This window comes from Centroberyx affinis, unplaced genomic scaffold (genome assembly GCF_046629955.1).
Source record: "Centroberyx affinis isolate AG114_WGS23_722 - 3 ecotype Tasmania unplaced genomic scaffold, CSIRO-AGI_Caff_v1 ptg001738l_1, whole genome shotgun sequence".
In the NCBI taxonomy this organism is placed as follows: Eukaryota; Metazoa; Chordata; class Actinopteri; order Beryciformes; family Berycidae; genus Centroberyx; species Centroberyx affinis.
The window spans coordinates 606256-620621 of record NW_027280142.1 but is presented as its reverse complement, the minus strand read 5'-3'; the positions used below and the strand labels follow the sequence as shown (position 1 = coordinate 620621).

The 14366-nt window shown below is 43.6% G+C and overlaps 1 protein-coding gene and 1 non-coding gene across 2 annotated transcripts; one reads left to right on the top strand and one right to left on the bottom strand.

Moving 5' to 3' along the window:
• Nucleotides 1-72, top strand: trnaq-uug (transfer RNA glutamine (anticodon UUG)). Its single transcript has one exon. It is a non-coding gene; the product is annotated as a tRNA-Gln (tRNA).
• A 297-nt stretch (nt 73-369) lies between these two features.
• On the bottom strand, nt 370-14054 carry LOC139651969 (tensin-2-like). Its single transcript, XM_071528876.1, has 24 exons — nt 14022-14054; nt 13865-13914; nt 13539-13722; nt 13024-13074; nt 12673-12795; nt 12512-12576; nt 11809-11892; nt 11534-11646; nt 11283-11343; nt 10918-10993; nt 9913-10042; nt 8915-8980; nt 8682-8798; nt 7160-8545; nt 6827-6950; nt 5700-6634; nt 5323-5454; nt 4259-4351; nt 3967-4044; nt 3577-3654; nt 3170-3338; nt 2817-2885; nt 2418-2447; nt 370-2200 (listed from the first exon to the last, which is right to left on the bottom strand). Exons 3-24 carry the CDS (start codon nt 13698-13700, stop codon nt 2056-2058), a joined length of 4287 nt encoding a protein of 1428 aa, XP_071384977.1. The 5' UTR covers nt 13701-13722; nt 13865-13914; nt 14022-14054; the 3' UTR covers nt 370-2055.
• Nucleotides 14055-14366: the final 312 nt, after the last annotated feature.

Below are 14366 nucleotides of genomic sequence, written 5' to 3'. Positions count from 1 at the left end.
GGTCCCATGGTGTAATGGTTAGCACTCTGGACTTTGAATCCAGCGATCCGAGTTCAAATCTCGGTGGGACCTCGTCCTTTTAATCTGAGTCCGGGTTTATGAGTTGTCGTGTTTTCAACTGCTGTCAAAGTGCGAAAGGTACGGACGTGTTAATCAGGGTCGTACTCAGAATGAAATAAACATTCTCGGAATGAGCTAGCAAGGTTTTGCGCGCTGCCGTGTCCATGTTACAAACGAAAAGATCAGTTTACAAATGTATAAAATGCTGCCCTGGGAGTAAATGACTCGAAAGATATTTTACATAAAGGCTTTCAATGAAGAAGCACGCACTTTCATTTGATTGACATTTTATTAATTTAATTTCCTGTCAAATATGGAATATGCCTTCTTCTCGTCCACTTCAGAGGCATAAAATATATTATTTCTTTTACATAAAACTCCATTATGAAAAATAAGAACTGTATTGAAGCCATCTAAATACTGTCTTAGTTTATATAAAACACACGAATACCAAACAACACAAATATATTGATAAAAAAAAATTCAAAATGTCTATATACATAATTATTCTTTGGTTTAAAGCAAAAATCCACCCTGCAACAGAATTCACATATGTTTTGCAAAGGATCTTGGTAGTTAAATATAGACGTGAACAAAACAAACCTCTCCTAGAGAGAGCCAAGACTAATCTGTGATATCAAGACATTTTCTTGGACTGGCTCTGTTCATAATGTAATTGAAATTACCAATGTTATAAACATTGTAAACTGAATCAGGATGATTTTCCTGGGTAGATTCATGCTGTCTAAAATGTTGGTAACATTTTATGGGATTTTCTTCAGATGAGAACATCCTAGGATTCCATTAAATTGGTGTCCATTCATTGTTTATGGAGCGTCTCTCAATGGCATCACATACTGAGTCTTGGTTTTCTTATTTTTAGCTTCAGGAGGCAGTTTATGTTCATGTTCTGTCCATGATCTTTGAATTAACATTTGTGAATTCTGTTTTATGGCTGAATTTCCTTCTGATTTGCATCATATAATTTAGTAGCTACACAGCAGAATATTTTGTGAAATTATCTACCTGTCTGGAAGTGTATGCTCTGCTATTTTAAATGGTATTCTCACTTTGTAGGCCGAGCATGTATTGTGCACCGTGGCTGCATCTCTTTTTCTGCCTGTGATGAAATCACTTCAACAAAAACACATTTTTAACGGTATATGCAGTAGAATCAAAATGGTGAGTGTTATAAGGGGACAAATATGTCAGTGCACTACTGATGGATAAATACACACAGAGGATCGCTCTTCTTGAGAACCAAAAACAGTTAAATGTAGCCAAAGACACTTTCACATCAGACAATCTCATCGCATAACTTCCTTTCAACAGCTCACTTCCTCTTCCCTCTCTTTGGTATTCAATGCATCGGGACTGATGTTGCAATACTGCCACCGTCCACCTTAAAACAACATGACTTTTACATTCTAATAATACATTAACAAAGACCTTCTGAGCCGTTTCATCTGCAGCTTGACCTGTTGGAATAGTTGTTCTGTAGAGGAAATTGAATATATGTGCTAAATGGATTGTCAGTCATACGGTTTGCAATGCATGTCATACATATTGTTTAGAACATGATAATGAAAGGTATACAAAATGACAATGAGTATATGGACAGCATAAGAATGGGAAAAACAATCTGCTTGAATCTCATTTGGCAATGGTTATCAAAGTTTTGTCACTCTTTGGGGTCTCTTCAAACCATTCCTCTGTAACTGCTTGCACTGTAAACTGACATACAAACAACTTTGTGTCCCACAGAATTGAATTCGCACAACCAAGCACAGTTGTGCCACATGCACGGATGCTAGCACAAACATACAGTTGCCAACAAGTGCGCGCGCACACATACACACATGCACACACACACTCTTCATCAACAAAAATACTTCAGAATCATATCAGTATCTCCTTCAGTCCGCTACAGTCTCAAGTCCTGTGTCTCAAGTCCTGTGTCCTCCGCAACAGTCTCAAGTCCTGTGTCCTGTGTCCTCATCTGCGTAGCTGTGGCCCCAGCATGACTTTGTTGATAAAGTTGACAATGGCCACAGCTGGCTGCTCGGGGTCCATCTCTGCAAACAGGTGACACACATTCTCTGTTGCGCTGCCCGTCCGCCTCGCCACAAAGCCAAACATCCTGCAGGAAAAAGGGATATGGGAGGTCATGAGAGACGAGAGCAAACACTACATGAGAGAACAAGTGGTGAAAAAGACTGTGAAAGAGAACAAATTTTGTCTCAAGATTTCTGTCGAACAAATCTGATGTTGACTATTTGCCATGCGTAGGGAGCACACTGTACCGAGTGACGTGGAATATCAGTCGCGAAGAAGAACACAGAGACACAAGCACTTACTTGCTTGACGTGCTATCAGAATTAGTCCACCTGAAGCACGGGCACACAAATAGAGACAGAGACAAGGCTTAGAAAAACATGGATAACAAAGACATGGAGTTTTTTATAGGACCAGGCACTGACAATAGCACTATTTGTTCTGTCATCACCTCTTACAATAAAAAAGCAGACAAGTTAATCACAGGGAGAACTTATATTGAGAGAAATCTAGTCAATATAAGCCAACATAAGGATAGTTTGTGTAGCAGCAGCAACAGCACATAGGTACTATCATCACGACTAAAGATAGTCAGCTTTAACACATTCAGGCACATCAGAGCCCACACATGCTGTTTTCATCAACAGCATGTTCATAACTATACATCGTCAGTGTTTTGATACACAAGTTCAGCCACCCACCTGTGGTCCTGGGGGTCGACACTGCTGAATGTCACACTGCTGATGGGGTAGTGTCTCCTGAAAAATAGCCTGGGCAGACACAAACAGTTCGCCCTCTTTATTATTATGGGTCTCATCCATTGGTTGTCATACCAACATAAGTCTATTGTCTGAAAGGTTTTAATCCAAGTGGTGTACATACTGCACATCAGAAAATGAAACAGAAGAAATTAGGAGGGGAGATAGTTAATTACCTGCCTAGTTACCACTTATTAGATAGTTACCAGTTAATCACTCACATTGCTTGGCTGTTAAACAGTGTGGTATTGTTGCTAACAAGCAGGACTGTATCCCGCCCCGTCCCTGAGATGTACCTTCTTTTGCTGTCGGTAAGAGTGATGCCCTGAGTGGACACTTTGAAGTGGACCATTGTTGCCGCAGGACGAGGGCTGAGAGCCAGAGTGCATTTGGTTGCCTTGGAGATTGCCTGGGGCCCCGTCAGCGATTCTGTTTCCACAGAATTCAGGTAGAGTACATTGCAGGCTGCATATAGAGAGATGAGGAATTCTACATTAACATGAGCGTTGTGTGTTACAGTATTATTGGTCATTGCTGTGGAAATGTGTTGATTGAGCAGCCTCTACTGGTTAAAAGTAAGAACTGCAGCTGCATTGCACTGTGTGAGATATCCATGTCCTCTATGCAAGTTAAGATGAATGCAGGGATTACTGTTAACAACTGATGAACAGAAAAATCACCCAAAGACAAGGGTGGGTGCTACCTGCTCCTTGTTTGAGCAGGTCAGCTGCTGTGCTGGTGTTGGTGGCACTCTGCATCTCCTGAAGCTCTCCAACCAGATCTGAAACATCATAGCCTACAGTTATATAACAGTGTTTGCTAGCCTTCTAGTCTTATACCTACACAGAAATCAATAATCTGAAAATCATCATTACATATCTCTAAATTTATGGAGGATCCAGTTTGTAAACGTTTTATCATTTTGTTAATCAAGGACTTACTATCCTTTGAAAACCACCACATTTTATTTTCATTTTGTGCTATCAAGTGTGTTATCGTTCTCTACGAATAGGTAGGTATATTATTTGAAATGGTGAATAATTAATTTTGGAATAAAACTTTTCATATTAAAATGCAATGATACTGCTATTACCCTTTTCTGGGATGCGAAGGGCACATGGCAAAGAGATGGGAGTGATTGAATGCTGGTACACCAGGGCAGATAAACTTCCTGAAAGAAAATGAGAAGGAGACAAGAGGCAAGAACGGTTACGATATGAGAGGACAAGAATGAAGAAAGGGGAGCAGGAAGGAAGTGAATTTAAGAAACATTATTCATTTGGTTCACAGGGGAAAATCTACTTGAGAAATGGTGACTATCAGTGCCTCATACAGAACAAAATATGTGAAACATATCACTGCAGTTGTGTCGACTATCAACTGACCGAAGTAGGATTCATTCTGACAGCCCTTGATCTTCACTCCCCGTGGCCCAGTCTCTATGAGGAAATGTCTCACCAGCTGTTCCAGAGGATCCCCTGGGAGAGAGGAGAGGGACAGAGGAGAGGGAGGGAGGAGATGGAGGAGGGAGAGGGTGAAAAATAACTCACACTGTCACTCAAAGCATTTTCTATAATGGTGGCTAGAACAATAGTGCAAAAGAATGTAAGGTTCTGATTGCCATAGCCTTATCAAAACATCACTGCCTATTTTGATCAAGAACGCCTCTCATTTGTGTTTTTTATTTCATGCATGGACAGAAATACACGAGGAACTGATCAACTCTAAACACACCTTGTGATTCTTTCAAAGAAGGAGAAAGTGGAAGCATGTGTGAAAGAATAATTAGGGCTGGTAATCGTTTGAAAATTCTCAGCATCAGTACCAATATCAGTACCTTGAATCTGACACTGGTATCAAAGCATCAGGCACTTTTTTCAAAACCAATGTTGAATAAAAGCTTATTATGTAATGCAAAAGCCTATTTTTTTTATTATTTACTGTCATATAATTTATGCTGTTCGTTTTCTAAGCTAAAATAAAAGAACTCCTGAGTGTGAAATTTTTATGTATTTATTTCTCTTCCATACAGTGTAAAAGAAGCTCTTATGAGAAAAATATTTATTGGTTCAAAATGCAGATTCAAGACTTTATTATAACTATTTAGCTTAAAATTTCAATATTTAGAACTATGTCAACAATATGCTACATGTAGAGCTAAAATATAGCCAGACCTGGGTGCTATTTTAGCAGCATTGTATACTTAATTCAAGCAAACCGAGAGATGAAGGTGTAGTGACGCCTGGACAAGTTTGTTTTTCCTGCCTGTGGCAAGTAGTTACATAGTGAGCCAGTCAGCAGTCACTTTAGGACTTACAATAGGTACAGTGATTGGATGAAAGGTGATGTAAAATTAACGTAAAGTCCGGAACTTTGGCACCAAATGTTTCAACAAGCCCAAAGAAAAAACATAGTCTTACGATATTAACAATATATTGATAATGACTACCTTTGCTGCCAGTGATGTTGGCATTAGGAGGAGGGGTGGCCACCTTGAGGGCCAGGCCATAAGCCCCCTGGAAGGAGTTACTGTCTCTGATGAGGAAAGCTCCTGGGTCCTTGTCCTTCAAAACGGCTATTGCTACAGCGGAGAAGACACATTAGAGTAAGGATGCTGTAGCATAAAAAGAGACAAGAAACAGTGACGATACATGGGTATCGCCCCCTTGCCATACCTTCATTGATATCTGGTGTGATGTTATACAGTGTTTCAGTACACATCACTTCATCAATGTTCTTAGAGGATTTGGATTGCTTGGTAATGCAAAGAAGAATGATGATCGTAAAAACAATGTACATTCCTTATCATCCTGCATTAGCCCTCACCTTGGTCTCTGGAGATGCCCGGTTTGTACCAGTACTTGGAACTGTCCTGGACAAACTTTGCGTTGACCCTGGTGTCCGTGTCCTCCCTACAGCTGGTTTGTGCAGACCCTCGTCTGACCGGAGGGGGCAGCTCTCCCACAGATGTAGAGAAAGTTACGTGGTTCGGGCTTATGGGGGAAGGCGCTGAGGAGGCCCGGAGAAGAGAGTTGTGTCCGTTCAGGGACCCCGGTGTGGATGAAAGGCGTTTTTTCTCCGGGAGGGGCGGCTGAATGGCAGGGATGGTGACTGCGGTGTACCCGGTGTATGGGACATGGGGCACGTTCAGTAAGGGGTAGTAATAGGACGCCAAGGGGAAGGTTGGCGTGTGATATCCGTCGGGCACAGGTGATGGCGGTTTGGTGTCAGCTGTGCTGTCTCTGTCGGGGGTCAGTCTCTGTCCTGATGGGTCTGTCGTCAATGAGGAGGACTGAGGAGAGGATCGCAGCTCTGGGGAGCCGACAGGAGAATTTGGTGAAGATGGGGTGGAGCTGAGACTGGAGGAAGGGTTCAGGGATACACCTCTGCTGTTGTCTGACTGAGTATCGCCAGGAAGGGCAGAGCCGTTGAGCTGCACTTGGACTGGGGTGATTGGTTGGATGGAGCTGGGGATGATGACAGTGGTCTGGGTTGAAGTCTCTGATTGGTTAGATCCCTCCTTGGCTTGTCCATTCTTGGCGGCAGAGCTCAAGCTCTGGGACGGCTCACTTGCTGTTTGTGTTGAGTCTCTGGATTCGTTGGAACTTTGGGCGTGTGTTGTTGTTTCTGTTGGTATTTGTGTGACAGTGTTGTTGCCATTCGTGTTGGATTCCAGAGGTACAGGGACTGAGGTTCCTTGGCTTGGCTCTGGTGTCCCCTGGGTGCTTTGGGGAGTGCTTTCAGCAAGCTTCTCTATTACACTGAGGGAGAGACTAAGCATGAGAAAATAGGACTATACACTGTGTATGTAGGGATGAGTGTTTTTTCAGCATTATCAGTATTTTTAAATATGAAACTGGGAACCAATGTGAGAGCGTGACAGCCTCAGTATTCTTGCTGAAAACAAACACAGAGATGCACACAATACGTTATGTGTTTTGATGGGTACCCACCTATCTTCAGTGTGTGTGGGGCTGCTGCTACCAATAAGTGTGTAGTCAGGATCGGAGCCCAGTCCAGGGGAGCCTTGCTGTCCATTAGAATCTGAATTCTCCACACCAACCTTAGCAATTTCCTCTTTGTGAGGTGAGAGTCAAAATGATGACAGGAAGGGATGACAAAGAAATGAGTGAAAAATGAGAGCAGCGATAGAAGAAGTATAGTATATATAAGTATATATCATAAATAGAATGCTTGCTGTTGTGTCCTATGTTTCCTTTTCATTTCATCAAAGCACTCACTATTTTCATGTCCAAGACAAATCCACTGGTTTGTTCCTCACTCACCTGTGCGACGCTCAGCCTGATGGATCTCAGGCAGCCTGCCTCTCCCAGGAGAGGCACCAGGGTTGGGGCTAGTTGGGAGCAGAGGAGAGGCTGATCCAGACTGGTACCCCGAGACGTAACCCCGGCTCTCATGGCTCTCGGCTGGGGACGACTGATAGGGGGAGCAGGGGCAAGAGTGGCGGGGCTGTGGAGGGGTGTGGTACCCGCTGCTGGCTCCGTCCCGCACATCCATTAGAGACTGGGGGCCCTGGTGAGGGCCAAGGGCAAACCCAGGTTGGTCCGGGTTTTGAGCCTGCTCTAAAGGGGAGTGGCAGACACGATACGCCGGCATGGCTGATTTGCACTGCCAGAACTCCGCCTCTCTTGCCACCTCCCAGGGATTTTCAGCTTCCCACAGCGGAGGCCCTTCTCTTGTTCGTTGTATCCCCGCATCTCGGACCCAGTGCGAGCTTTCTGATTGGTCCGGGTGCAGCGGGTGGAACGTTCTGACTGAAGCTGACTGGTGCTCTCGCCTGCTGGTGCAGTCCCTACAGGGGCAACCAGAGGACGATGTTGGAGTGCTGAAGAACATTTCCCTGTAGGGGCTGGAGGGCAGTGATTGATGGGAGAGATGAGAGGATGGGCCATGGCTAGAATAATGGAAGAGATGGCACTCTTCCCCGGTGCAGAGTCTATTTGAGGCCGGGAGGGTGTGGCTGTGCGGGTGGGTGTGTTCAGGGGCGGAATAAGGGTAGAAGGGCCTGTGGACACAGGGCAGGGGTGGGGGCGGACGTTCCCATGGCAACTCTGGTAACGGATGGGCGCTATGGCGATGGCAGAGTTCCATATGGGGTGAATGAGGGGGAGGGGACACAGGTTTGGATGGTAAAGCCGGCAAAGTTCGACTTTTGGGATTGTTTTTTGTGCTGTTGCAACGGCCGAGACAATGACCATTAGAAAGGCATGGCCCTCTCTCCCTCTCCCACCCCCCCTCCCCGCACCTCGCACCTGCTCGACCGCAACACGAGCGCTCTCGCCTCAAACCCCCCGGACATGATGGGTCCCCGTCGTCCAAAATTGCCGTCTCCCTATCCCTTTCTTTCTCCCTTGTTTTGTCTGTTTTGCCTTCTCCTTCTCCTCTCCTCAACAGACAGTCAGTATCGTCTCTGTCAGGGCGGGGCGGGGAGGGAGAAGGGTCCTCCGGATGATCGGAGTGGGCCGAGGAGTGGCAGGAGTCAGAGCTGAAGGAGAGAGGCTGGGGCTGGCTGGGAGCCTGTGGCTTCACCGTAGGGCTGCCGGGGAGGCAGCCGTTGGGCGACGCTGCCGAGGCAGTGGAGCCCGGCCCACGTCGCTTCCTCACCTGAGCATACAGGCTGCCGTCCAGAGGGCCCCTTGTGTGAGAGATATCTGGGGGAAAAAGAGAAGAGAGTGTGATGTTTATGTTTGATTGTCCCATCTCAAAATATAGATTTTAGTCCCGGTGTGTATATGTATGTGTGTGTGTGTGTGTGTGTGTGTGTGTGTGTGTGTGTGTAATTCTTACTTTCCATGCTGTCCTGATGGTGCAGGTTGAAGTTCTCATAGGAATCCCATCTCACCACAGGGTCTGAGGTGTTGTAGTCCACTTTGACGGAAGCGTCGTTCTTTCGGTATTCTCGGCCTTGGAAAGCAGACATTTTGATATGAAGCATGATTTGACAAATCAAACACATTCACCAGAGATGACAGATGACAGATGATGATGATGATGAAACAAAGACAGATGATGATACTGACCTTTCATTTTCTCTGGACCGCTGGAGAAGATAAACTCGACTGTAGCATCAGGGGGGAACCTGTCATCTACAGACAGACAAGCAGACAGACAATGACTAAAACACCCATACTCAGGAAGGTAAATGAAACATTGTGCATCACAAGAAAATCTCATCAGTGAGGTAAATATGCTTATTCTTACACTTTTTTATAATATAAAAAAGTGTAAGACATATAGTGTGCAGTTACAACAGGAGGAAATATGCAGTGAGACAGATAAAAGCTTAAGTCGACAGTACATAACATAAAATAGACATACATGAATTAGATACATATAAGTAGCACTTCACAAAGAAATCTATCATCTGAAAACAAGCAAAGAGCAAAAACATAATTCTATATATAGCCCACATGAAGCAAGTCTCTCCTTTCTTTCTGATACTGTATACTTTCATGTATGAGTGTGGGTAACATTATTTATACATTGCACATTATGTGGATGCACCAGAATGTAACATATAGAGCACGGTTCAACTGTCATGAGACTGCAGCTTACTGAGGCATGTACAATTTCTGTTTCATTTCAACCAACATTGTCATTTGTTATTTGTTTCAAAATACACATGCACACTGCGATGGTCTGAAATAAGAGGGTCTTGAATTATGTAGCCATGTAAGCAATTCCAAGAAAAGGAATGCAAATATAGAGCAGAGGTTTTCCTCTTAAAACAGATCATTTTCTTCTTCTAGGACAAACAATACTTGCCCATTGAGAGATTACACAATGTCCCATTGTTTACTGTACATTCAGATTTTAGTGTAGTAACACAATAATATAGTCTAAACAATCAAACTGGAGAGATATGCCATTGTCCTTTATCTGTTTACTTATCTTTACGCTTCATTCTTTAGTATAAATACCTGCCTTCCCTTTAATCCTTTTCTAATACTTCTGTAAGATGCCTTGATGGAACCAGTTGCACTGTCCCAAAAATAAAAGACTGTCCCATAAACTCTACCTGTGCAGGCCAGGTCTAGTTCAGTCTTGCCAAACCACAGCTGGGCCCCATGAACAGTACAGGTGTGGAACTGGACTCTGAACACCACCTCTCTCTCTGCTGCCTGGGTCCGCCGGTGGTAACACTTCACCTGCAGAGAGGGAGACAGGTCAGGGAGGCAGACAGAGGTGAAGAGAGTGATGGAGGAATGTCTGAAAATGCTGATATGTCAATAGATTGGGTGACTGTAAAGGAGGACATAAAGCTTTATTATAGTGTTGTTATGTTGCGTATTGTGTCTTAAGTGTGTGTTGCTGCTGTGGCAATATAAATATACTTACATGTCTATCTAGCTCTCTAAGTGCTTTGGTTATTTTTATCTTTACAATGCAAGACATCATAAGAAAATAATCAAGAGTATTAGTAGCTCAGGTGGTTTAAGCATGATCATCATAAGCTTTATTTGTACAGCAATTTTCAAAAGTAAAGTTGTGGCCTACTTTTACTATGTCCACCACCTTGTCCACCTACTTTTGTGTATATGTGTGTATATATGCAAACATATATATTGATACAGTATTCTTGCTCATAATTTGGTGCAGTTTTTTTTTACATGGCTATGTGCTGAAATGTCTTTTTATCTCTCAATGTTTTGATAATTTATGTGACTATTTATTATTTCTTCATTTTTATCATGATGTGTACCCTTTAAACTAAACACTATTGTGATGCTCACGTATTTCAGATGACTTGTCAGCTGCCATGTGAGTACGTAATAAACTTAAACTTCAACCTAAAGTTACAAAGTGCTTCAAAGTGAGGAAAGTAAAACGTATATTTATTAAAATAATTATTACAACAGTAAATAAACACACCCCTCCGAAATAAATGCCAATGAGTATGGTTTAGGTATGATTGTAACAATTGGTGAATGGGTGGTTACAGTGATGTATGCATGAACATGGATGTGATTTAAATTGTAATAGGCCGTCAAGTTGGCGTCAAACACAGCATGGGGTTTCTCACCATAATGTCCCCCTTCAACAGTAGTGCTGGCTCCATAGTCACACACAGCTTCCTTGCCCTGGAGCTCTGAGGGTCACTGGACACACACACACACACACACACACACACACACACACACACAGAGTGTGAAAAGTCAGATATATGGGCACACCTGCTCAAAACATACATAAAACCAGTCAAAACATGTCCCAATCTCGTAAAACATGGGTAAACAACATTAACTCTAAAGTAAGCACAGACCACCCTACACCTAAACACAGACAGCAGCCTGTATAGACATGTCTGACAGAGAGAAGGAAGGGAGAGAAAGGGAAGAAAGGGAAGAAAGCACGATGATACAACTGGACAACTGACCATCTACTTACTAAATGCCTGAGGTGTAGACCAGTTGTAGAGACTGGTAGATCTTCAGGAAGGGATAGTAGCCTGCAGACACAGAGTGAGGATGAGGAGAGAGGGAAAAAAAAGGGGGAAGGACTTTGCAGAAAGACAAACGCTTCATTGTATTTTTTTTCTATGGCAGAGTAAACACTTTCTGTTCAGCATTCTATTCTACAAAGCTGTGTAGCATTGCACCATTACAGTATTGTACAACAGTAGTTTGGGTAGGACTGACCTCCCCCAGCCTGGAAGTTGGGCAGTGAGGGAATGAGGATCTGGTGGAGGAACAGAGGACTGCTGTTCATCTTGATGGAACCTGACAGCAGACCGCCAAAGTAGTAGATGTACCTGAAGAAGAGAGGTGGGGAAAATGAGGAGAAGATGAGTTGAGAGGACCTCAGTCTCAGAGGCCACAAGAAAAAAAACAGCAAAAGAAAAGAAGTTGTAAAAAACGACTGAGGTGATGACACCGACATGATATGAAGCGGTAAAAAGATTAGTGTGTCACACCTGTTCTGAGAGGGCTGTAGAGAAGAGGAAACCTTGTCTTCACAGAACTTCCTCATGGCCAAGGTGGTGAGAGCCTGGTCCGCTCTGTGAACACACAACAGTCACAAGGGGATTATTACCTGGTATAGTGCAGATTTGCGATGCTTTGCAATGTCTGCAAACATTAGTAAGTCATACTGTGCCTTGTGCAGGAGATGGCATGTATCACCAGCCTACACAGCAAACTTTGGCTGTTGCTGGTAATTTTCTCTACTCTAAACCATATACCATAATTTGAAACGTATATCCTATTCTAAAACTTATTCTAAAAGTTAGGGGAGTTAGAGTTAGATATTAGTGATTGGGTGAACTATACACACTGCATCTGTGTCACAGAGAGAACTTCTGTCTGCATCAAGTGTATCATCTGCCACAATGATAACAAAGTGTAACTATGAAAAATGAAGAGACACATAAGTAGTTTCTGTGGTTGCAATGCTGATTTGCATTTAGCGTGAGAGAAATCTGTCACACTGGTCATATGCATATTGGCATGTTGCAAGAGAGGGATCCAATTCTACTTGGTTGGCTGAGATGCATCTTTAATGGCGTGGTGGTGTAAATTCAGTGTGGATAATTCATATCTGGATCCTATTTGGATGTGAGACACATGTTAATGCAAAGTATAAAGGGGCCTTGTCATACTAATAATGATGCAGATTACCCAGCTGATATCTTGCTGTAGTGCATGTAGGCCGCCACAATGACCCCCGTCTTCCCTTTGTTTCCCTGTTAGAGTAAAGATCAAAGTGACTGTGGAGTAGTATTTCATACTTTCATTGCAAAACAAGCAGAGGTCCATTTAGGCCCTCCCTATGCACTGACCTTGCAGTGGAGGACCACCACGTTGTGGGGGTCAGAGGTCAGCCAGGTCTCCATGGCCTTACAGACAGCACAGATCCTGTCCAGGGGCGGAGCGTGAAGATCGGGCCAGCCGTAGTCCTGCACCTGAACCAGAGAGGAGGATGGAGGAGGAGAGGTTTTAGAGCCTTTCAAACTGTGATGGCTTTCAACTGAGTCGACACTTTCCATCAACCTTGAACCTTGAATTGTGAAACTCTTTGGTAAATGAAAGCTTCAGCATTGTTTCCTTTTACTGTCACCTACTGTCATGCAATGGTTTGTGTCCCAGTACCTTGAACAGTGTGTGTGATCTGTTATGTTTTCTGACTGTACCTTTGGGTTAAGTCTGGTGATGTCATGTCTCTTCTCTGATAAATTCAGGAGCTGGAAGAGGCAGAATTACCATTATTAGCTAGCACAGATCTTTTTTTCCACATCAGCAAAATAAGAGTTACAATGCAAAATTGATTCCACTTACTAAAATCACTGCCCACTCACAGTGTATGAATGCATTCATAGACATGCTGTTGAGATGTCATAGCAACCAATACATTTTTATTGGTTGCTATAAACAAATAGGGGAGGGAAGCAGTCGGTAGTTCAATAGTCCATAATCACTCACAGATTAAGACTGAAAACAGTAACATTTCTGGATAGTTATGCCAATATGCAAACAAAAACCCTTTATTTTGCTTGAATAAAAGTTTTAATAAGAACCATTATCTGCATCTGTTAGCCTGTTTCACATTCATTCAGTATTTTATGACATGGCAAGACACCAAATTGCATCATAAATTTTGTAATTCAACAGTTTATAAGCCTTCGGTTTTTCAATTTTTGCAGCTAACCAGGAACTTGTCTTGGTGCTTGGATTTAAGCATGGCGGCCACTTCCTGCAGGTTTCTGCGGTAGCGCTGTTCCTCCAGGTCTGGCAGGAAGAAGACGGAGATTATCCTCTCCGTGATGTAGGTGAGGTCAAAGTCGTAGTGCTGCTCCATCACATGCTCCATCACTCGTTCCACACTTTTACTCCTGGACGAGGAGAGAATCCATCATTTGACCCCGACATTTGATGCCTATCATTCACTCCATCACACTTTTCACACGCTTACAGAAAACATTGACAACAACCGAATGTGATGGTATGATGTGGTCTGTTGAGGCCTTGCGGTACCTTGGTAGGGAGCCTCTCTTTTTCTGTGATGTAGATTTAGTGGAGCCGTGCTGAGAAAGAGAGAGAGAGGGAGGGAGAGAGAGCGACTTTGCTGAAACCGATCAATCACATTACAAAATAGAAAACCACTGAAAAACAAATGTGTGTACAAACCCACCAGGTCTGGGGCTGAGATACAGGTGGTCGTCACCTGAAAGAGAAAGCAAGCATGGGTTAGTCTATGCTGCACACACACACACACACACACACACACACACACACACACACACACACAGAGGGACTGAACCAGCCCATGCCAAGTCATGTGTTTGGTTTAATGCTCTTGGTTCTGCTCCAGCTACAGAGATGAGGGGATGGAAGGATGGAGGGATGGAGGGATGAGGAGGATGGAGGAGTGCTGATGGAGAGGATAGGAAGATTCGTTCTCGCTCTCTTTCTGTCATCTGCAGCAGCTGGTTTGAAGAGGAAGCTGTCAGCAGAGATTTACCCGTTCCACATGATG